Here is a 25,141-nt window from a genome sequence, read left to right on the forward strand (position 1 = left end):
TTTCCATAAATTTATGGGCGGGAATAATTCACGACACTCTGATTGGACCTATTGAAATTCCACAACGTCTCAATTCAAATCTTTATTTAAACTTACTTCAAGAAAATCTTCCCCAAATTCTCGATGATCTGCCTCTAAATTTACGACGTAACATGTTTTTTCAACACGATGGAGCCCCGGCACATAGTGGTCGCAATGTTCTAAATTTCCTAAACGAAAATTTCGCTGGACGGTGGATAGGGAGGCACGGACCGGTAGCTTGGCCGCCGCGTTCTCCCGACCTAACCCCGCTGGACTTCTTTTTCTGGGGATATCTAAATCAAAAAGTTTACGCCACCGAAGTCGATACCCGTGAGGAATTGCTGCAGCGTATCAATGATGCAGCCAATGAAATTCGTCAAAACCGTTTTAGCATCTTAATAGCTTCGAGAAGTGTTACACGTAGGGCAAGACTTTGTATCAGAGAAGGTGGAGGGTTTTTTGAACAGTTTTTAAAATAGCTTGTTGTCTGTTATCAAAATTAAGTTTCCATCTTATGATCCCTTCGAAAAGTGACGGTTGCAGCTAAATTGCGGAATACAGTGAGGAATGTCCTCCTTGATGTCAGCCTTCTGTTTGGAAACCTTCTGCCGTACTCGCGTTCTGCCGCGCAGCATTACCATCGCAAAAGCCATAAACAAATCATCATATCATAATTGTTCTACATCAATAATGTGTATTACTGATTACGTATTAAATTATTATTATTATTTTTTGTTTAAATTACTATGAAATTGACCAAAGTGGGATTAATTCAAGAGCGATTTTCTCAGAAACCGTTAAAGATAACGATTTGAAACAAGAGTACCTTTTTAACGTAAAACAGTTCGGGAAAACGGAATTTGCTGTCCAATTTGTTAAAAAGTCAAAGATGAAAAAGTTACACACGCAAAGTACCAAGGGCCCCCCCGTACCCACCCCAATGGACCTTGTGGAAATAAATGGATTAGTCCATCAAATTGCTCATCAAAATTTAGCTGTGTATACCAAATTTCATTCATTTATCACAACGCGATTGAGAGATATTGCAAAAAAATTATTTCCATTCCTCCCTCTTCAATGGGTCCCTGTGCCCTTAGGAAGCATTTCCGGACCCATGTTCATATGAACTTTTTACTTAGTTTTGATCATAGAATCGGCCTGTTCATGGTTGGCAGCTAATTATGAGACACCCTGTATTATTTTGAATGCCACTATCCAAATAGTTTAATGCCTAGAAGACCAAGAAGATATTCAACAATTAATGAAATTGAAAATGGAATGATAAACCTTTGATTTTATTTATTTGTTTTTTACCTCATTCGAAAACCCTCTGTATAATCCTCTAATTAACTTCCCAAAAGTGATGAAAATATCGCTTCCGTAAGATTCTGGCCTTGCCTCTGTTCTTCGTCGCAAATAAGCCGTATAATAAAAAATTGTCACGTAGGTAGGACAAGTATTGAAATTAGAATAGCTTTGTTACCAACTTATTTGGGCAGACGAATACTAATCTTGTTTGTTTTTAAAGCACCAGTTCCTTGCGTGCTTCTACTAGTAACGAGCTTATGCATTCGCTCGACGTTAGTGAATAAAAAATGAAGTTCATCGTGATTGCTTGGGAATTTGTACTTCTGTGTATAAAAAAACGCGTAGATGATGGCATCAAGAGAAATCTTGGTGCGATGATTTTTGTCCAATTGTCAATATCATGATATTAAAATGAAGTAATGATATAATTTTTAATTTGATACATAAGGATCGTCAACAGGTCGAAAATATCTGTTTCGGTGTAGATGTTTTATATAGTATCGCTAATTTTTGCTTTCCAAAATGATATAACAAAACATAATTTAACTATGCGCGCGCTTCAAAACATGTGCTAAACTTATTATTAAACAAGTAGTGAAAAAATGGGAAAAAAATCAATTTTTTTTCTTTTTTTCAACACAGTTCAAAAACTATTCGTTTTAGAGAAAAATTGAAGATGAAAAAAAGATTCGTAATTAAATTTTACACAAGATATACCTATTTTCAAATAAAAAACTACAACATAATTATTGCAAATATAGCAAAAACAATATAAAATGAAAAAAATTAAAATATTTTTTCGATTTTTTTAAAAATACTTATAGGTAGGATCTTCATACTTGGCCAAAAAAAATATTTCTGATATAATAAAACATCACACCAATTTTAAATCGGTCCGATAGTTTTCGAGTCATAATTTTTCAATCCAGATTTTTGAAAAAAAATTGAAATTTTTGCAAATTTAACTTTTAGATACTTGAAAATTTTATCACATAAAAAAGGGCACCCAAACTTTAAAATGCGTCCAGAAAAATTGAAATCCGTTAATTAGGAGACCCGTGATAATTGTTTAAAGATATGCGTAATTTTTGCGCTTATAAACAAATAGAATAACTTTATAAATTCATTATAATTCTTTTTTTTTAATTATGCATTTAAAAAAAAACATCAAAATCGGACCACTAGAAGCCGAGATAATCAAAATTTTTAAGAGCGCTGTTATTTTGAACGCGCGATTTCAATTTCGAGTCGGCCGGAGTAGCCGAGCTCTCGACATTTTATATGGGTTGCACAAGGGCGCAAGTTTTGCAAATTCACTCCCGGAAAGTACTCGGAATGACAAAGGTATTTGTTTAAAAAACAGCCCTCCAGACCTCGTAGCTACGCCACAAATGCCGGTCAACTTTGATCGACTATAACTCTGGAACCAATTAACGAATCGCCACGTTTTTTTTTAAACAAGCCTCTTTCCGAGTACTTTAAAAGCATAAAAAAAATAATTATTATAATGAATTTATAAGTTATTCTGTTTGTTTATAAGTGTAAAAATTAATTAGGCTCAGTTAAATTTGCAAAAATGTCAATTTTTTTTGCAAAAATCTGTATTGCAAAATTATGACTCGAAAACTATCTGAACGATTTTAACGAAAATTGGTGTGATGTTTTATTATATGAAAAAGATTTTTTTGACCAAGTATGAAGACCCTACTTATAATATAAGTACTTTTAAAAAAATCGCAAGGATATTGTAATTTTTTTCACTTTTTTTTTGTTGTTTTTGCTATATTTGCAATAATTATATTGTATTTTTTTTATTTGAAAATAGGTATATCTTGTGTAATCTTCAATTTTTCTCTAAAATTAACTGTGTTGTGTTGAAAAAGAGAGAAAAAAAAATGGAATTTTTTCCAATTTTTTCACTATTTGTTTAATAATAAGTTTAGCACACGTTTTGAAGCGCGCGCATAGTGAAATTATGTTTTGTTATATCATTTTGGAGCCATTAAAGCAAAAATTAGCGATACTATATAAAACATCCATATATGGGTGTTTTGAAATAGATCCCGCCTTTGTCTAATATTACTATCTCTTTATAAATCTTAAGTCGACCCTACTGCCCTCATAACTGTTTCAATGTTCTATCAGTAATTAGTAATTACAAAGATAGACTTATTTTACGACCTATGACATACCGTTACACAACTGATATATAACAACTGTAGTGTGCGTGTTTACGGAACTATAAAAATGAGCGTAGAAACAAACACGGTTTTCGAACAGTGGCGGTCTACAATGGAGTAAATGCCGATATTAGACCCACCGAATGAATTATTATCCTCCACTCACAATAATAATAAATGTTGCAAAATCATATCGTTTTTATTTGGAAGCAAATCGTAAACAATAATTATTTACGTATTTCTGTGAATGTAGTTCATGCAAATACACGTGATGTTAAATTATCAAGTTAATAGAATCCAAGTCTTAAGATGTACAAAAATTGTAATGTTACAGTTACATGAAATATTCTCAGTTTTGCTTTGAAAGTCGATAAAGTTTCGAATCCAGAACCAGAAGTCGTCCACAGAGCCCGAAAGAGCTCAAAACATGATCCTGTAGTACAATATAATGCCTCAATACACGGAGTCTGTGATCGAACATCGACTCTGGTATTGTCCGGAGAAGTAACCAGGACAGCGTTCCTGGCCAGCACTCAGTACGCTGTTAAGCTTTTTGTGCTTATTGTATTTTATTCACTTATTGTAAACTTGCATATTATTAATCAGTTATTCCAAATAATCACATTTCTACAATTCATAACATTGTCGAAAATATTCGACAGCCAAGGTTCAGATCTAAGTAAGTCATCAATCTAATGTTCAAATCGCCCGGAAATAGTTAAGGACCTGTGATCTGTGACCGATAACAAAAATCAAGCAGTGAGAAAGGATACCTGGTAACCGTTGAGAGCATCAGGGTTACAGAACTAATTTTGTCTTCATATGTCCATGATATGCCTGCGATATTGGATGAGTAGATCTTACTCGGTGCTATGTTTGCGAAGTAGGAATTCAGGTTCATGGCCAATTAAATAAGCTCGTGTCATTCACTTGTCTGCTGTGTAGGGTGCGTGGATGTCGCTGTCTCTGGGTTGTAAAGTGGTTCGAGTTGAGTCAGCCGATTGTAAATTTTAGCCGATTTTTAAGTTTTAGGAATGTTTTTTGGTGTTCACAAGAAGCCAAGATTTACAAGAGTTGCTTGAGGCTTTGAGTATCTAAAAAATGCAATGAGTCCCACGGATGTATTGCGTCGACTTGCTTTCAGGACTGTGCTGAGGGAGAAATCTACTGAGTGCAAAGTTTTAGCTGTCTTGTGGGTTTTAGGATTGATTTTTTAGTAATTTAAATGAAACTGGAGAGTAATAGAGCGCCTCACATGACATATTTGATTTAAGGATTTCTGATTTCATCCTTGCATTTACCACTTTTTTTGTATGCCTATATAATCGATACGTATATTATTAACATTTAAAATTACAGAAATTAACGTTTTCGTTCACGGGCTGTAAGTATTCGTCGGATTTGCACACCATGTAGACCCATTTTACTACACTTATACCACCTTATACATTATTATTTCCTGCAGATTTCTCAATTATACGGGGTGTCCCAACCAACTGGTCCCCCCTAGACATGGACATTTTAATGTGATGATGATGAGTCCCGCCTCATCTACAATCCAAATGTACACATTTATCCCTCTTTGCGGTCACCGTTAGGTCCCAATTTTGTCGGTTTTGGGAATGGCGAAGATATGAAAGTGACGCGTGGGGCCCCAGCGACGAGGCGGCCTTGGCGGCCGAGCGTTCGGCGGGCCTTCTAGGGCATTCCCGCACGCCCACCTGTGACTCACGTACTAATTAATCGCGGCGATTGTCGCTCGCGCCGCGGATTATTCGTCACGCCAACGACTTTACCTGCATCGAAAAAAAAACTCGCCTTGTAACGATCGGAAATATGGATACGTCGAAGTACAGCGGGCGCAGGGCCGGATTAAATCGGAATTACAACAACAACAAAAGATTAGAAAACTACTTATCTTATATGTGAATTGACACAAAAAGGACCAAAGTTGGTGATGCAGAAGATCTTGGGTAATAATTAGCTAAAAGCGCAACAGTAGATACAGAAGATAGTAAATACAAAGTCCTTATTTTGTAAATACATATATTAAAGAAAAAAATTAATCAAAAATTATTATAAATATGTTTTTTTTATATAGCACACTTAGTACATTTTCTCAGTAATACTTTAATGGGCCTATTTAAAAACGTAAATATTCTCTCATGCTCTTTTTTCCATCAAGGAACAGTAATTTTATTACAAAAGTTTATTGTTCTGTTAAAATGTTCATATTTAAAGTTTAAATAAAATGTTATAATTGTAAAAAGCATGTTTTATTCCAACGTCCCATACTAAATAGTACGTTCCAGGTTCGTACTTTCTTTTTACATGATGTGATGAAAAATAGACATATTTGTAGAAAGTTAATTTTTTAGTTTTGCGGGTAGTTTTTGGGCTAACTTTCAGTGAGCCAAAGTCGTATGACCGTCTAGGGGGATCTTTAACCAAACTCATCTTGTCAGCGCGCGCCATTATTCCATGGCTAGAAATTGGCCTCAATGATTTGGGATCGAGGGGGATTATCCCTCTTTATCCTGCCTCATCTCGTGTAGGCCTGAGGTGGGCCCCATCCGTCGTCTACCCCGATCGCAAATGCGGCCGGTGTAGGCGCTTTGTGGGACCTCCTTTTGTCCTGGCTGGGCCCCGCCGGCTAGAGCCCTTTCTTCTAGCGCTCTTCTTGCTTCGCCGGCTCGTCCGTGTAACCCCGGGGGTAGTGTCATGTTTATGTGTGGTATGGTTCGGTAGGGTAGTGCGGCTATGCAGCCTCGGATGCGCTTTGCTAAGGTGGCCCTTAGCCCAGCGCGGGAGGGGAGGGTTAAGGAGGATATGGGGGGTGTGTATGTGTGTGTGTGTGTGTCGCTGTCTTCGTTTCTTGATCCTGGCTGTCTCTGAAACAGAAAAGGTTAGCGGGCAGGGGGGATCTTGTCAGCGAGATGCGCCAATGAAGAAGAAAGTTCGGAGGTACCTCTGATCTAGTAAATGTTATTTAATAAAGGTTTCATGTATTTAAATATGTGAGCACATTATCTGTACTTAATCCTATTTAATGGCCAATGTTTACCGTTCGACGTTTGGACATAGAATGAGCTCCGGTGCTAATCTGTTACTGTTGCCATTGCTTCTCTGAACTGCTTTACCCTTACTTTACTAAGATGAATAGTGATTAACAAATGTTCTCTAAGAGATAATATGTCTAGAGACAGAGAATCACTTTCCTTCGAGGCTCCCTGTATGTGATGTAGGTTGTAGGCCAGATTATAACTTCAATGAAATCATTTTTATAATGTACGTCTTTTTTCGACATTTTACATGAAAACGACCTACCCTGATCTAATCTAATTAATCAATTTTTTGTATTAAAATCAGTGGCGGTTTTACCATAAGAGCTGCGGAGCTGCAGAACACATAAAATTTTATGTATCTAAAAAAATGTACTCACGCTAAAATAAATATATGAGCTTATATTATTATTTATTACGACGCGAGCTACGCTCCTTAATATATGCAACCTCATATACAAAATGTGTGCACAGCAAACAATTAGATACGTCCTTTGTTTTTATTGGCTAATCAGGCACGTGACCCAGTACACTTTTTTACGCTTTGCGCTTTTGTGGCTGCAACAACGACAGCCACTGCTGCAGTAAATGCAGTAATAATATTTTGTACGTGGTACGTGGTGGTTTTTATCTGCGAGCGGCACGTGTGAATATTTTCGTTTAGGCGTGTACGGATATTATAGTTATTAAAATGAATAGCGTTTCGTTTTAAAAAAAAACTTTATTTGGTTCTCTGCCTTACGAGGTAAACTAAAAATGAAAGAATTAGGTGGACCAACACCACAATTAAATATTGAAGTTAGTAGAACAAGTCGAAGTAAAAGTTATATAAGACAATTTAAAAATAATGTATACACAAAAGCAGAGTGGGTGTGCGGGTGTGATTTAAAAAATTCACTATTTTGTTTTCCGTGCTTACTTTTCGGTGGGGATAAAGCATGGATATACAGTGTGAACGATTTAAGTAATTTAAGTCATTAGGTAAAATAAACATAAGAAATCAGTTGGATTCTGCATATTGGGATAATATACGGAAACACAATGAACAGGTAACGAAAAATCGTTATGTATTATCTAAAATCATAGATTACATAAAATTTTGCGGAGCTTTCGAATTAGCACTTCGCAGACACGACGAGACAGAAGATTCGGACAACCCTGATGTGTTTTCGTGGACTCATAAATTTTAGTGCAGATCTTGACGACATATTAAAAGAACATCTAGCCACATGGGTATGACCGGGATTTTCTGTGATTGTACCGGGAATTAGCTGTATGGTTCCGGATTTCGGATTTGCACGTAGAACTCCCGGAATATAATATAATATACATATATAAAAATAAAGATAAAGAAAAAAGGTATCAATTTCAAAAATCGTTCTTGTGAAAAATATGTATTTTTGTATAAATGGATTGTTCCTTGAAATTCAGAAGTGCCAGGAAAACGCGTGACCTTGAAAATTTTAAAATTTTTCGCTTGCGGCGCCATTTACAGCCTCCAGGCACTTAATATCCCAGAATTCAATTCAACAAATATAACAACCCTAAGCAGAACACATTCAATCAATGTTCACGCGCCGCCACTGATCGAAATTTCAAATTCAGTTCGCCCACCCATCATATACCTACTTCAGTGCCATATCTGTACATTTAAAATAAAAATAACTTTTAATCATCATTATTTATTTACAATGTGTTTTTCCAATAATTTCTGTCCCAATATATGATCGTATCGATTTACTGCCCCAATTATACATATACAAATATTTTACATGACAGTTTAAAAAAATTGTGGCTGTATTAAATCATATGTTAAATTACCTATAACGAGTTGTAAAGAAGATATTACTGTTTATTGCACAGAATGTTGATACATCAACTAAATATAGTTATGATGCATGTCCTACAATCTAGATAAATATATAATTTTTAGGAACTATGATCTTAGAAAACTAAAATTAGACGTAGGTTGAAGTTACCGTCAACTCTTTTTCTAATGTATAGGTACATTATTTTACATTGTAAACAGAACTATTTTAACTCGGCATATCAACCTCGGTTTAATTTATATATTCACATAACGTGATATACAATTTGATAGGTCTGTCTCTAATATTAAAGGACAAATAGGTAAAATATGAGCCATAAACATTACATAAAGACTAAAGAATTGACAGTAATTTCCTGAACTTATGGCAGACTTTTTTGGCAATATCTCGTTTTGTTTGTATCTCTGAAACCCACCATCCAATTGTTTTGAAATTGCAAACAAAATTTCTAAAATTTTGGTTCATATAATTTTTTTTCTAGTATGAGGTAAAAGGGATAGAAAATTACGTTAATATACCTGAATATATTCTCTTTAAAAACAGAATATATTTATTTGTAATGATTTAGAAACAGAAGAGTATACTGTAAACTTTGTTTCAGTATCAATAAAATAAACAGCCTGGTGGATTTTCAGTTCTGTAAGAAACTAGAAGAATTATACATCAGACAAAATGACATTCGAGACCTCAACGAAGTAATGTATTTGCAGAACCTACAGAACTTAAAAAATTTATGGTTAGGAGAAAACCCATGTGCCAATATAGAAGGGTAAGTCATTAAAATTTTGCTGCTTTTATAGAACTGCCACACCTTATTAAAATCATTTTTTACAACTAATTTCATTAGTTCCATTATTTGGTGTTTTGCTGTAGATATCGATTATCGGTAATAAAGGCATTACCGCAGTTGCAAAAGCTAGATAATGTCCAGATATCCCAGGATGAACAACGGGAAGCTCAGAGAAAAGCCAAAAATTTGTATCATCCAGAAGAAGAACAGGATGTAAGTGAGGAAGAAGAGTACGTAGCTCCCACCCCATCGCAGCAGTACAACAGGTATCAGGAGTATCCAGAGCAAGAATACAGCCCTCCCGTTCAAAGAAGTCCTCCCCGACAAGAGGTATAATTTTTGTGTTCATTTTTTTTTGTTTTTTAATTTTTATTAACACCTTGTGTGTTCACAACTAACTATAATATAACTGATTTTTTTTCTGTGACCTCGTATTAATTATATGCAATGTAGTGAAATAATATTTCCCTCCTGAATTTCTTGTTTTTCATGTTATAAAAAAAGAATAAAATATTTTTTTTCACTTTAATCAGTCACTGTTTTATTTATTTAGATTAAGTCTTACATTGCCAAATTTGATAAAATAATAAAAACTTTATTACTGCCTCAATTTTTTCATTATAAATTACGTATTAACCTAATTAACAAAGTCATGTCATTAATCCTCATAGACGGAATATGAATTGGAGGAAAGTGAAGACCTTTATCCTAGAGAAGACGTCTCGGAAGAAAGTAGAGAATACTCACCACCACGACAAGTAAGTCTTTACATCGCTTGTAAGAGAACCCTCTAATTCAAACTCTCTTGTAAAATGTATTAATCGTGTCACTAGTGTTTGAAGTATGTGGTCTTCTTGCCCTTTTCATGCATGTATTGTAATTTTGTTTATCTGTTCCCACTATTAATACATTGTTTTTAAGGAGGTAAGTGGATTTTACCGCAGAAGTGGAAGTTTCTATAGACAACGGGAGGTAACTTACCTCCTTAGGGAAAAAAGCGATTTCGAGTTATAAATGCATGCATTTTATGAACAAATATATATAAATATTTTATGAACATTACATTTTATTAATTATTATGAATGAATATTTATAGTAATTGTACAGTTACTACATTTAGTAACATTTATAAAATCTGGATAATTATTCGCGATTACTAATTGTCACATTTTTCTCAAAATGATTTGGCCATTTCAGTCATCGGAGGCTCAATATTACCTGACTGATCCATTAAAACAGCATGATGCGACATACTACTAGAACCTGGAGTTGAAGTGTCATTGTGAAGAATCCTGTTGGCCATTTCATTTCTGTTACTAAACTGTCAGCAATATGTCAGCAACACAACTTTCTGCAATTGTGGCTGATTTCCACCTGCCATATCTCTTGATTGCTAATACATCAACTCGTGTATTAGCCAGTAACGTTGGCGATGTTCTTGGGAATGTATGACCTGTATATGTTTCAGGATGTTCTAGTTTCAAAAACTGTTCATAGAAAGAGTATTCTTGCCGACTGATTGGTTGTAACATTTTCCTGCTTGATAGCGCATAAAAAAGCGTGAAATTTCAGTTTTAAATTCCAATCTAAGTAATCTTGATATATTTCTTGAGAGAATTTCTAGAGAAACAGAATCCAGACGAGAAGTAATTGTAAACATATGTGACATATCATTTTTTGAACCTGGAATTGTAACTACAATAATGTTATCCAAATTTTTGAAATTGACGTCCAAAGTAAATTTGCATAACTCATCAGAACGGCATACTCCTGCAATACCTAAAACCGTCGCTACCTTCATTAGCCAATATGTGTTATCGGTTGCCTGAACGAGAAAATCGTTGACTTGTTCTCTTATAAAAACTTTTGACTTTTTAGGTGTGTAGCCGTCATTCTTACGTTTTAAAAATGCTCTCAGCTTGGGGTATTTTGATGTATCCACGTTCTCCTCTATGAAAATAGTTGACTTAATCATTGAGTATTCACCCCACAAACTTGCCTGTGACTTTCAAGTTCTTAACTTCTCCGTGAAATATGCTAGCAGTGACATTTCAGAAACCCCAGTATTTTTGTTCTGGCGCCATTCTTTGAAATTTCTATATGCTCGTCCGTAGCGCACTTTCGACTTCTCCAGCAATAAAAATTCGCAGGCAGCATTTGTTGCACTTTCTATTTGAAAATCACTCATTTAGAAATAATAATTCAAAATCAGCAAAATTGCAACTTTTATGTAGCTTTGTTTATAAACACCTTAGAAACGACAAAATCCAAACAAGGCGACTTTGCAAGATTTCAAATAATGTCAAAATGAATTGATTAAGAAATGTCAAGAAATAAAAACTAATCTTTATTTCATGAAGCATAAAGAACTGTGGGAGCAGATAAAATTTTATACACCACACAGCAGTAAAGTATAATTTACCAGTCTCAGACTCTATTGCCAGCCCTCACTCAGCTCGGGCACAAAATCGTCCTCGACTGGTAAATAATACTTACCTCCTTTATGGTGTAAATAACTATTTTGATGCTGACTTTATAAAAATAAGTTGTATAGATCAGATAATTATAGTCTTAATATTTGGGGGAGAATATGATCCACAAACAATTGAGCCACTCTTTGCAGAAACCCCCAAAGAAACTCTTGTCAATTTGGATTGTATTCTTACAACACACGAGATAATATAATTTTTTTCATAAAGTTTTTAAACGCTTCGCAAAATTTCACATTTAATTACAAATGAGATTTTTGCAAAGAACACCTCAATGTTTGTATTATTAATACTACAAGTATGTAATAAACCTAGTTGCCTTCTTCAGTATTAAAATCCGACAATCTAAATTTAATCAACGCAAGGGATAATAATAAGCTCCATCAGTTTTACATTAAACGCTTCTAGTTAGACGTAATATTACCAAATGCGAAATTTTTTTCTTGCCCAAAATAATATATTGATATTTGTAAAGGCTAGCCCGCCAAGAAGGACAGAACCAGTGAAAAGAAACTACACACCAGAACCTGAGTACATAGATAGAAGGAGAAACAGCTACGAAAGAGAATCTCCGAAACAAACACAGTATTACGATGTAAGTGTTAACGTTTATAGACACAGATATAATTTACTAACGATCATAGTGCATAGTCCATTTAACATTACAGTTGTTGTTTTTTCTGCTAGTAACAAACTAATATTATTCTATTAACAGAAGTCGCCAACAACTAACAACTCATTTGAGGAAACGCAGTCATATGATACTACTACAACTTACCGAGAATCAAAAATCGTTAACAGTCAGTCAGCTAGTTGCATTAAGGTAGGAACTAAACTAATGCAATAATGATAGGCCCTTTAAAGATTTTCTTTAGCATTTACTTAACTTTCCCAGTATGCTTATATTTTAGAAATGTTTCATGTGTTGATTTCTCATTTCATTTCCGATGAACAGTAGAAGCGATTATTGTAAATATCTTTTTAACCTGTGGAACTGTAAATAAAATGAATCATTTCTATCAAACCTAACTTTATGGCTAAATTTAACAGACTTACTAGCGTTTGTTTAAGTAACGTTTTAAAGGTATTAATCTACTTTAGGAGTACACAAATGGTGACAGATATGTGCAACAACAGACCCACAGTAGCGGTGAAATTTTAGTCTTGCAGGGTCATGAGAAGAGGGAAAGATATACCTGTCCCGCGGCTGCCCACAGGCCGCCCTTTAATAGGAGACCCGTAACAAGGGTAAGTTGAAAAATTACCTATTGTAAAATTTTTATTTTTTGAAGTGGTGTTCCAAAAGTAAACATTCCAACTTGAGGAGGTTGCTGCTTGGATTTTTTTCGACTTAAAAGCTTTGAAGGACAAAGGTTTCTCATATTTTCAGAAATTTATCTGAAGATGTTTGACACAGATTGATGAAACTTAGGCTGGAAGACTAATTAAATGCAACAATTTAATACATTAAAACATAAATTATTATCGGTAGAAATTAGATAAATGCATTTAAGTTTTTATGAAAAAAATTTCTTTCATTTTATTTGAAAATGGTCCATTTTTTCAAATAGAATGGAAGATTTTTACCATTAGGACTTAAATACAGGTCATTTTTATAATACAATCATTTTTAGAAAGTTTAAACTTGATTTTCTAAAATTTTTCAAATGGAACACTGTATTTTATTGTTTTTATTGACATATCGGTCCACTTCAACTTTTACTAAGCATGTTCTATATCTAAAATTGTTAGTTTCTAAGATATAGAACATTTCTGAAAAAACTTAATTTTATTATTTTATAGAATACCACAAATAAATATTAACTAGTAAAATTAGCTCAAAATGGAATGATAAATTATGAACTGACAAGTGGCAGTTTTTTCCAATGCCATTTCGTGTGACCGAAAAAAATAAAAATTTGGTTTTTCCAGAAATGTTGAAGTGGACTTATATGTGAATAAAATACAACAATAAAATACAGGGTGTTCCATTTGAAAAATTTTAAGAAAATTAAGTTTGAACTTTCATAAAATGATCGTATTATAAAAAATGCCCTGTATAAAATATCGATATTAGCTGATATAGTAATCTTAGCCTAACATTTGCCTATAACTGTCAAATATTTTTGGCCCAAGTGTTAGTAGTTGAAAGTTAATACAACTTCTTTGAGGTCATGTTTTTCCCAAAATTCGAAGAACTTTCTACATAACTCAGCAACAGCCACACTAAAATGTTAAACTGTTTATATTGCCATGTATAGAATTTTCTCAGAAATCTATATGTTTAAAAATATACAGGGTGGTCCATTTAAAGAATGTAATATTTGATGTGTCCCGCCCTGTGTTTCAAATTAATTTTGTCCTTCAGGTTTTTTGATTCTGTACAACTTTTATATAAACTTTTTTTCTGTATTGTGAATAACAAGGAAGTTATTTTACTTTCTCACACTAATGGCCCATCCTGCATCACTGAAATGGCTTTTGCAGTTTATAAGTGAAAAATGTAACTTATTTTGCTCAAACATGCCCTATTTTATTATTTTTCCTGTCTGTAGTTTCATCTACATTTATTCACATTTTTTTCCATAAATCCAATCATACACTACTTTTCTTCCACTTGATGTATATCTAAAACACCTAGAATAGCAGCGATATAGCAAGTCATTTTGTTTCCTATGTCTATTACGTATCTAGTTTAATTTGAAAATTCTATGATCTGATGTAACCCAAGCAACAACCTCCTGTACATTAATAAAATATAATCAACGACTTTCAGAATTCGAACATACTTTCTGCGGTACTGTGTCTTGTGAAGGAGCTGGACTATCCGAGTCTAGAAGTCGTAGAGATGGCTGTAAGGTGTAGAATGGATGAACTGGACGAATGACCCAAAGACAAGCCCACTAAAAGCGATTGCGGTGCACAAGAGATTAACGAGTAGCTTTAACAAGTACAGTCTGAAAATTACCTTACCCATCTTCTAGTATTAATCTGTGTTAAGTTTTACTCTTTAATTTATTCTCACTAGTACTTTCCACGTTTACCTCTTAATTGACTGGTGATTTTGTACCTTAATATATTTTATTTTTTTAGAATCTATAAATTCGTTGTAACAATCGTTTATTAAAGTAATGTAGAAGGTTAGAATTTAATTATGAAGTGATTATAAAAGGCAGAACGTAATAGTTTAACACTACTGTTTACATTTGCAAATGCTCATCAACATTTGTGCATACTGTAAATAATACTGCCGCGATATGTTAGAGTAGTTTTTACACGTTAATATTTACTAAAAGTGGAAATACTTAGAGTGTAAGGGATGCCAAGATGTAGCTCTAATTGTATAACATACACAATAATCGTATTTATGCAGTGATCAGTCTCCATTTAAGTATAAAATTTATAGATGTGAAATTATGAATTACTAGTATTAAAGGTTTTTCACCATTGTGTAAAGTCCAATTGTCTACACGGGGATAGAGTTTAATATACAAAGTGATTCAGAACTTATCCAAAAAAAAAAAAAAAATAGAATTTACAGGGAACTCAAATAAATAAAACATATTCATCAATTCCGAATTGCTATACACGCAAGCTACTTTGTGACACTAACTACTAAAAAAAAACTATTGTAAACACTATCGCAACGACGATTGTAAAATCGGATTCCAGTATTCCGAGTCGCTGAGGCCACGTGGCTCTCCATGCGTATTACGAATGTAGCTAGAGACTACAGTTGTCCAGCTATGTACGAGTAATGGTTGAAAGTACTACAACCTCAATAATTTTTTTCTAGGAAACTTACAAAATTTTTTTTTATGATATTGACTCCATTTCTCATGCCACATCTATTCCCAAATTTGTTTGAATAAGTTGTGAATCACCCTGTATAAATTGAATGTGTAGAGAAAAATTTTTATTCCCATATTTATTTCATTGCAAAATTTTCTACTAGAAAATATTGCAAGCCAACACGAAATTTTGTGTTCAAACTTAAAATTCCTTGCTTAAGGTCGAAACATGAAATTTCAAGTGTGAATTCGAAGATTCAGGTTTAAACTCAGAATTTCAAATTCAAACTCGAAATTTGTCAAAAGAAAATATAAAAAATGTATGGCGTTTCTGAGCTTCTGTATAATCCCATGTTGGGTTGCTCGAACTTTTTGTGAATCAAAACACTACTGATAATCCTACAAGAGCATAGAAAGCCATTTGGTTTTTTGTTTATAATTTTTTTTTATTACCAACACAGAATTTCAAGTTTGAACTTAAATTTTGTTTAAACATGAAAATTTTAATTTGCATTCAAAATCTCCAGTTTTAACTTGAAATTTTAATTTTAAACTTGAGTTGGAACTTCAAGTTTGATCTTGAAATTTTTAATTCGAATCTAAAATTTCTAACAGCAACTAAACATTTTGAGTTTAAATTTGAAAATTTCAAATTGGAAATTGAAATTTTTAGTTTAAAATATGAAATTTCGAGTTTGAATTTGAAATCTGAAGTTTAAACTTAACAATTTGAAACTAAAATTTCTGGCTTCAATTAGAAATTTTGAGTTTACACTTTAAAATTTTGAGTTGGAAATTGAAATTTTGAATTTAAAACATGAAATTTCGAATTTGAAACTCTCGACATTTCAAATTCTAACTTGAAATTTGGTAGCCTTGCATTTTTTATTTACCTTAATTAGGTACCAATATGCAAATTTTAGTTTGAACTTAAAATTTTGAGTTTAAAATACAAAATTTCAAATTGTTTCCCAATTTTTTTTCCCAATGTGTTTTTTATTGTTTTTCGTTCCCAACAGAATTTCAAGTTTAACTTGAAATTTTTAATTCGAATCTAAAATTTCTAACATTAACTAAAAATTTTGAGTTTAAATTTGGAAATCAAAATTTTTGGTTTAAAATATGAAATTTCGAGTTTGACTTCGAAATTTGAGGTTTGAACTGAAAAGTTTGTAGTTTCAACTCGAAATTTCGAGTGTAAACTTGAACTTTTTGAGTTGGAACTTGAAATTTTGAATTTGGAATATGAAATTTCGAATTTGAGTTCAAAGTTTCAAGTTTAAACTCAAAATTTCATTTAACTCACACATAATGTAAAAAATATGACTTGCAATTTCATATATTTACATGTTTCATGATTGCTTAAACGTTCTTGTGGGGACTGATGCCTCGTTAATAAAATTAACTTTCAACTTATATAAGGACCAATCTATATTGTTGTGGTGCCTCCGAATTTGGATTTTTTGAATTTACGTTGGGCTGTGCAATAAATTTGTGTGTTCATTAATTTACTTTCAGGAGTAAACAAATGATGTCTCGAAGTAGGTGGTGCTAATAAATCTAGATTGTAAAGTAGGTTCAAACTTAAACGTTAATTTTAGGCACGTGTGTTAACCAGCTACCATTAAAACTATTAAACAGTTGTAGAGTATTAGCTCGTGTAGACATTCTCCAATATAATTCCAGGTTGTGTTTAGACGTATTATAGTTTTTTGTTTTTAATGTTGGAATTAAATTATAATTTAAAACTTGTTGGAAGCTTGCCAAATTTATTCAATCGGCAGTATAATCTTTTTCAAGTCGAATAATTCCCTCCTTTTTAGACTGTTTGTAGAATTTATTAATGTTTTATATTGTTAATCTAGTCTTTAGTTGTAACATGTTTATTTGCTCTTTTTACAACTTGCCTTATTAAAGTTTTTTATACATAGTGCAATGTTTATATTAAATTAATAATTTTTTAATGTGTGTTTTATTTATCTTAAGAAATATACACGATATACACTGGTTAATAATAATCCGTGCAGTTGTTAATTTTTGTTGAAGATACGTCGGTCGTGGCAAAACCATCTGAATCCACGCAATAATATATAGTGGACCCTCGACTAATTACACTTTGCATGGAGTTATAATTCCCTGTTCCTGCACACGCTAAGATGTGGGAATACATTTTGTAATCTCTAGCACAATCTGAAATTAAATTATAAGTTGCACGATCAAAAAACTGCCTTGGGTATGAAGTACGGTACAGAATGGATCAATTTTTGCACTTCTTATACTTAGAGACGGACGAGAAATAGTTAAACTGCCCCAGGTTTAATGTCTAGGAAAAATAGGACGGAATCCATATTTTGACATTAATGATCATTTTAAGATATACAGTTTTCTATTTTTGGCCCTTTTTTGTGATATTAAATAACTTTTTATTTTAATGTTTCAGTCTTTTCCGTACATTTCTGAGGTAAATTTCAAAATGCGAAAAATACACCGTATCCCATTAAGTAATACAAATTTTAGTTATATCTAAAAAAACAAAAAAAAAGTGAAAAAATATGACGTAGGCTACTATTATTAAACTGCCGCACTTAAGCAGGATACAATAAATAGGCTCCACAGGGTGTATACAAAATTTTGACCAAAAAATTTTCTCGTTTTTGGGTAGTTTAAAAAGAATTTCAACTGGCAAAGCTCTATATCAGTTTACATTTTTCAGTCAATATTTCCAAAATTTTTAATATTTCGCAAATGTAAAATATTTCCCAAAGTATGATTACAGGCAGTCCTCGTACTTACGGCATGTTCAGCTCTCAAAATACAGTGTAAACTCTTTTTAACGAATCTTAAGGCACTGGGGATTTTTTTTCGTTATAAAGAGTTTTTGTTATATGGAGGGAAGAAGGAAAAATAACTATATTTCACCAATTACAATCATTTCTAATTTTATTATGTACTTTCAATAGGTAATTAAATTATTCCAAACACATATTCTGTTGTTAACTGTTATAAAAGGGTGAGCAGGGCAATTGTCTACTAGAAGTAAGATTTTCCATCCCTTTAATTCAGCATCCCATTTTCTAACTTCTTCAAAGAACTGTGATGTCATCCAAGCTGACTTGTTTGCTTTATATGTGACTGGCAATTGTTTTATGTTCTTTTGTTTTTCGATTTGCCTATAACCAAGAGCTTTCTCTTTTCCGTGCCACTCATATTGGCAGCTACTAGAATGGTAATATGCTCTTTAGAGAGTTTTCCTCCCACACATTTTTCTCCTTTGAATTTAAAAGTATTGTCAGGCGTCGACTTGAAAAAAAGTCTCGTTTCATCAGCATTGAAAATGTCATTTGGTGAGTTCTTATCCATTAATTTAGGCCACACGTTATTATTAATCCAGTCGTTAGTCGCATTCATATCGACATCTCGCACCTCTCCGTTCATTTTACCATAGGTAATGTTATGAGGGTGCTTAAATTTTGCTTTAAAGTCAGTAATGCCTAGTTGTTCGGCAAACTTCTCAGCCTTGGCTTTAACAATTGGCCCCGAGATGGGTACATTATTCTGGCGCTGATTGTTAAACCACGACAACATTGCTTGATCTAAGTCTTCGAATTTTGGCTTCCTTAATTTTTTAGTAGACACTCCCTGCAGTTCCGCCTGTAGAATTGCTTCTTTGTTTTTCCAAATGGTAGCAACAGTAGATGGACTGAGGCCTAAACGTCTTCCAACATTACTTTTCTTTTCTCCTTTTTCTATCGCACGTATCAAACTTTTTCGTTAACACATAACGCTTTTCTTTTACTGGCTATCTTGACAGTTTTAAAGTAGGTTTACGACTGATAATAACAATAGGTGCCTAGTGCGTTTAGTAACTGAGTGTAAAATTTCCAAGAAACAATATAGTCCAAAAGTAATGGCACACGTGTTTGAGGCAATTAGCAATAACAAACGCAAGGCAGTTGTTTACGACCTCAGGGTCTTTCTTAGAAATTTCGGCACCTCAAAGATTTAGTCGGAACCTTTTGTAAGCTGATTACACTATTAAATATTTCTGTAAATATTTGCTGGCGTCTAAATATGAACATATTTCTTCGTAATAGAGAATGGCTGGTGCACAATAAAGAGTGTATTAATGTATGGGTTTTGACGTAAACCAACCAAATTGACCTAATTTCTATGTTATAGGAAGTTTTTCGTTATAAAGAACGACATTATAAAGAGTTTACACTGTATATGATGTACGTCGATACATTTTTTTTCATCCATTTCCACAGTATGTCCCCAGAAAAGGTGTTGAATAGGAAAAACTTTCTTATTTTTCATTTTATCGAAAAAAATTGCTTTTGATAAAAAATGTTGCTGGTTCTTAAAGTATGATTGGGATAGAAAAATTTAACATTTTTTGTACGTGGTGATCAAAAAATTGAAAATACTTTAAATCGTACAAGAGTAAAGTACACTTAATTGTGAAGATGTGGAAATAAGTTACTCGGAAAATTTGTTCAAAACTAAAAGACGGTCTTCAATACCAATTTTCGAAAAAATCGGCCCACTTTTATTTATTTGTAATCATTAAATTTATTTTATACAAATTAAATTATTCCAAATTAACAATTCAATCTTGTTCTAGTAGGCGTTGATAGTAAGAAGTAGATTTGACAATTCGCTGTTATAATTTATTACCCCAAATTATCATTAAGAAGAAGAGCTGATAATCTCCAATTTGTTAAAAAGTCGGAAATTCAGAAGATATTAAAACATGATAAGATACATCCATACAAGCCAGTTTTTAATCATTTTTTGGAAATCAGTGTTGAAGTAAGACATTTGGATTTTTGTTTATGGGTTGGCAGTTACTTAGATATGTTAAGAACAAATTTTCTTGATGGTGCATTTTATTTTCAACAGCCCAGCACATTATGCGGCAAGTGTAAGACAATGGTTAGACCATACATTTCCAGACCAACGGATTGGCAGACAAATATCAGTTCAGTGGCCTCCTAGGAGTCCAGATTTGACAATAATGGATTTTTTCCTATGGGGTCGACTGAAACAGATTGTTTACCGCACACCTCCAGTAGTTTCCAATATCGATCAATTAAAGGGCGCGATTAGAGATGCCATTGCTTCAATATCTTTAGATGAGCTTAGAAGAAGTTTTGATGAATTACTTGTCGGTTTAAAAACGTGCTCAATATGGTGGCAGTGTGTTTGAGTAAATAAACTTTTAAAATTTGTGAATTGTTGATTTAGAATAATTTAATTGTATAAAATAAATTTAATGATTACAAATAAGTAAAAGTAGGCCCATTTTTTCAAAAATTGGTATTAGAGACTGCCTCTTACTTTTGAACAACTTATCCTAGTAACTTATTTCCACATCTTCACAAATAAGTGCACACTGCACTTTACTCTTGTACCATTTAAAGTTTCTTCAATTTTTTGAACACCCCGTACAAGAAATGTTAATTTTTTCTATTCCAAGCTTACTTTAAGAACCAGTAAAAATTTTTATCAAGAGATTGATAAAATTAAAAATAAGAAAGTTTTTCCTATTCAACACCCTTTTCTGTGGACATACTGTATATAAAGTGAAGGAGTTAGGTTCTATAACGTAAAAAACCATGTATTTGGTACATATTGCACATAAAAAAATAGGAAGAACCATAATAAAAACTAAATCATTGGTTTAAAAAATGTATCAATTCGATTTTATTTCACTTCATTTTTCTTGTTTTCAAACATTTCTTGATAACACTGACTGTGATACAAATACAATAAAACAATAAAACTTTTTTCAAAATTTGGATCAAGTTCCTTAAAAATATTGTGAAATAGCCCATGACATATCTCGAAAGCATTGATGTTAGATTAAGAACTGGTGTTAAAATATTGTTCGACGCAACTCGAAGTGACGTAACTAGCGAACTGCCTGTATTTAAAAATTTATACAGTAGCTGTAATACAATTTGCACCAAATAAGGATTATCTAGATATGCAGTTTGAGTATAGATGAAAATGATTATTTTAATCAACTAATTTTTGTCTTACAAATCTACTCTCAAAGTGAAGTACCACTATTTCCGAACACCCAGTATATATTTTTGACAAATATGTATTTTTTTATAATTATTCCACAACACAAAAAAATGCTGAAAAGTAAAAGTTTGTGTTCAATTGCTCTTCAAATAAATAGAATCTGAAGCAGCTTAACTAATTTTTGTTCATCTCCTCGGGAACTACAAAAAACCCCCTCCCTCCCAAAAGCATTTAAATTGGTTCAAGGCTCACCTTATACGGATTTTCGAAAACAGTGATCGTATTAATCCGATTATTAGGATCAGTAATCAGATTTTAATAGGTTCTGATCCTTTCTACCCTATTAAGTAGGATAAATGGGTCGGCTGTCTTATTTAACCTGACAATTCAGACAGTTCATTGGTTCGTTCAGTGTTCAGTACATAATTGACATGATAAACAACAGTAAACATCGTAAATTAATCCACTAATAATTTATTTTTAACGTCGATGTCAGATTTATGTTTGTATCAGTAATCAGATACTTCCTCAAAATCAAAAAACAGCTCTTAGTTATCCACCTAATCTCAGATCATAGTTTCCGAAAACCCCTGTGTCTATTTTTTACTTACTGCAATCTAAAGTACTGATATCCGTACTGGTATCACTCTGCCATGTTCCTATCTTTGAACCATCTCTCCATGTACAATAAGCACTGAAATATTTGAGATTATGAATAATTTTTAATTTATAATAGATATATATTGTTTGTTGCCCAAAATTTTAATTTTTCTGTCTGAAAAAAGTTACTTACATTCCTGAACTTATACTATAAGCTCCATATGCTCCATCACCATCACACAATAAATTTCCTAAATTGGCAAATTGTACACCATGTGTTTCTAAAGTTGCTAATATTTTTGTCATAGCATATTTAGCACTCTCACATTGTCTCAAATACTGGCTTCCGACTTCAGAAGCACTGTCTGTAAAATAATTAATCCCATTAAGAGGTCTCCCAATAAATAATACTGTGATGAAACTACTTACAGCATGGAAGTTTTGTAAAAGCTTTTTCAGGAACCACGGCTGAAGTCAAATCACCAGTTTTCGGTTCCACGCACCAACACAATCCACTGTCGCACTGTAACTTTTCAAAATTCCCTTGAGTGTCACAGTGAAAACTTACATAAGACCTTCCAGCGTCCAACAAATCAGCTTTCTTCCTACTACAAGCTATAAATGAGTTGATTAAATATATATTTAGACCAATTGAAATAAAAAAATGATTAAGTAAATATTTACCGCAAGTCATATCATCGGATTCTAAGTAGTTAGCTTGTCCAAACAGTCTGTTGCCATTCTTGTCGAAACAAAGACATCTAAAATGTATATTTAAATATTGTACCATTTACAGTTAACTTGGGTAATTAATTTCTAAAATTTAATAAATACCTTCCACTAACGCCTCCTTTGCATTGCTTTGCATTCCAATAACCGTCAATATCACAAGTCGGTTTAAATTTTAATGCTGTATACTTAGTGTATCTAAAATCTACTGTATTCGCATGGTACGCCATACAAGAGTCTATAAAAGAAAAAAACAAAATGAGAAAACCCCATTTATGAATAGTTGCTATAAAATCAAAAAAAAAAGTTATGCAGATGACAGTCTTTATATTTTCTACCGCTGTATCAATCACTTCTTAGACACTTTTTGATAACAAGAGCTTGTGAAAAAACTCATTCGCTGTTCTAAAAATAGGAAACCGTTTACCTGGGTTAGCTACACACATTTCCACACAATTAGATCTCGAAGGACAGTCAGATGAGGTAGTACACGGAATTTCATTGTTGTCCGCTGAAAAAAAAAAACAATTTTTGTTAAAAAATAAACATTTTTGTTTCTGATCATGTCAATCTGTCTAAAGACCAATACCAAAATTTGTAGGTGTATGTACAGAATATCTAAAACATAACTGCCATACTTCACAAAATTTTGCCGCCTTAAAATATTAAACTTTCAAATTTCTTTTTATCTAATTTTTCTGAAAACTTGGTATAGCAGTGTTTTTGGAGTAGCCAAATACAAAAATTAATTTTTTAATTAAGTCTTAAAAGATTACTAAGAAAACTATAAACGGTCTTGGTTTTTTGTTTTTTATAGTTTTAGATAAAATGCAGGTGTTTCTTTGAATACAGCTTTAGAAAAGATATACTTGTCGCATGTCTTTAAAATGCAGTCCTGAGCAAAATGGATTTAAATTCTTTGCAGGTAATGACAACCGAGTATCTAAAGATATTCTATTCTAACGACACTTTAACTTTTCACCTTTATAACCAAATTAACCATTTCTTATAACTTATACCTCTTATTTATAATAAAAAATCAGAATACATAGGTCTTGATTTAAAACCATGGCACCCATTCATGAAAGGTTATAATAATTGATTTTATTCTTAAATGCTAATTTTTAAATAAGGCTAAGTTGGATCAAATCTTCCGAAAACGCCTCTAAGGGATATTTGATTGAAGCATATTAAAAAGTAACAAGAGATGTCATAAAAAATATTTGTTTTCTGGTCACACTGTATAAAACACAAAATCTAGGGATGATACCTACATGATCCACTGCATCGATGGCCACAGGCATATCCGGGAGCACATGGGCAACTTACTACTCCGATAGCTGTAAAAATAAGAAAACTATTTTAAATTTGAAAACAGTTACATACATTTTTAGTGTTTTCATTATTGCATGTTTTTTTCATTAAAATTAAAATGTAATAAAAAAACTCATATGATTTTAATTCATATTAAAAATCCACCCAGATGTTGCAATGGTCATTCAATGATTCATTTATTACCATAAGTATTATATATAAGAAATATATATTTTATTAATATTATATTAGTTTTATAAGCAACGTTGCCTGTCTAATGTATATACATAAAATATTCCATTCTACTTACTATCTTCATATTCCTTACAAAACGGCACACAACTAATGTCTTCATCTATCCAATAGTAGTAAGTAATTTCATCTGCAGTTTTCATATCTATGCAGTCCTGTTGCGAGAATTCTGATATTAACGTTTTATCGCATGTTTGCCCAAACAAAGATGGGCAGTAGACGGCAACCACCAATATGAATATCCTCAATAGGAACTTCATTTTACACAGTACATAATTAAATTTCTTGAGCATTTCACCTGCTCTATATTGATAAAATTATTCATCAAGCAAGTAATCAAGACAACAGTCTATCTAATCTACTTTCTTTATCAGTTATCAGAAATATCGTATTTCCCATTCAATAGATAAATAAATATTATTCCTGCATACTATACTTGAAAATATCACAGATGTTGCAATATAAATCATTTAAGGGCGATCTATATATCTCGGTATTATATTTTCTGTGGGTGTGTAGTTTAAAAAAAGTTTTGTTATATTGTCACGTTTACTAAAGAGGACTCCATCCAAACACCGGCGCCTCCAACAGATATGCCCAGTTGAGCTTTAAAATATTGAAAATAATTAGTGAAAACAAACACTATTTTCTCAGGGCTACTCTCTTGGCTGCTAAAAGTATAAAAACGGAAAGGCAAATCAATTTTACCATTTATTATACAAAATACATACTCACTCTTCGGT

At 32.6% G+C, this 25,141-nt stretch overlaps 2 protein-coding genes across 3 annotated transcripts in view; one reads left to right on the forward strand and one right to left on the reverse strand.

The window, feature by feature from the left end:
* Positions 1-15,208, forward strand: part of LOC108912954 (acidic leucine-rich nuclear phosphoprotein 32 family member A) — a 35,735-nt gene extending 20,527 nt beyond the window's left edge. The window contains exons 3-9 of one of the 2 annotated variants that reach the window (XM_018718386.1): positions 9,002-9,169; positions 9,274-9,520; positions 9,862-9,948; positions 12,155-12,274; positions 12,395-12,502; positions 12,781-12,927; positions 14,456-15,208. In XM_018718386.1, the coding sequence (XP_018573902.1) occupies positions 9,002-9,169; positions 9,274-9,520; positions 9,862-9,948; positions 12,155-12,274; positions 12,395-12,502; positions 12,781-12,927; positions 14,456-14,566 (988 nt within the window). In that variant the 3' untranslated portion in view covers positions 14,567-15,208. The remainder of the gene's footprint in view (positions 1-9,001; positions 9,170-9,273; positions 9,521-9,861; positions 9,949-12,154; positions 12,275-12,394; positions 12,503-12,780; positions 12,928-14,455) is intronic. The other variant, XM_018718387.1, reaches the window with a different exon arrangement.
* A 2,011-nt stretch (positions 15,209-17,219) lies between these two features.
* LOC108912963 lies at positions 17,220-24,728 on the reverse strand. Its single transcript, XM_018718395.2, has 9 exons — positions 24,457-24,728; positions 24,107-24,172; positions 23,260-23,343; positions 22,938-23,070; positions 22,788-22,864; positions 22,533-22,718; positions 22,297-22,468; positions 22,115-22,197; positions 17,220-17,660 (listed from the first exon to the last, which is right to left on the reverse strand). Exons 1-9 carry the CDS (start codon positions 24,689-24,691, stop codon positions 17,479-17,481), a joined length of 1,218 nt encoding a protein of 405 aa, XP_018573911.1. The 5' UTR covers positions 24,692-24,728; the 3' UTR covers positions 17,220-17,478.
* Between the last annotated feature and the right edge of the window lie 413 nt (positions 24,729-25,141).

The sequence above is a fragment of the Anoplophora glabripennis genome, unplaced genomic scaffold (genome assembly GCF_000390285.2).
Source record: "Anoplophora glabripennis isolate ALB-LARVAE unplaced genomic scaffold, Agla_2.0 scaffold484, whole genome shotgun sequence".
Lineage (NCBI taxonomy): Eukaryota > Metazoa > Arthropoda > Insecta > Coleoptera > Cerambycidae > Anoplophora > Anoplophora glabripennis.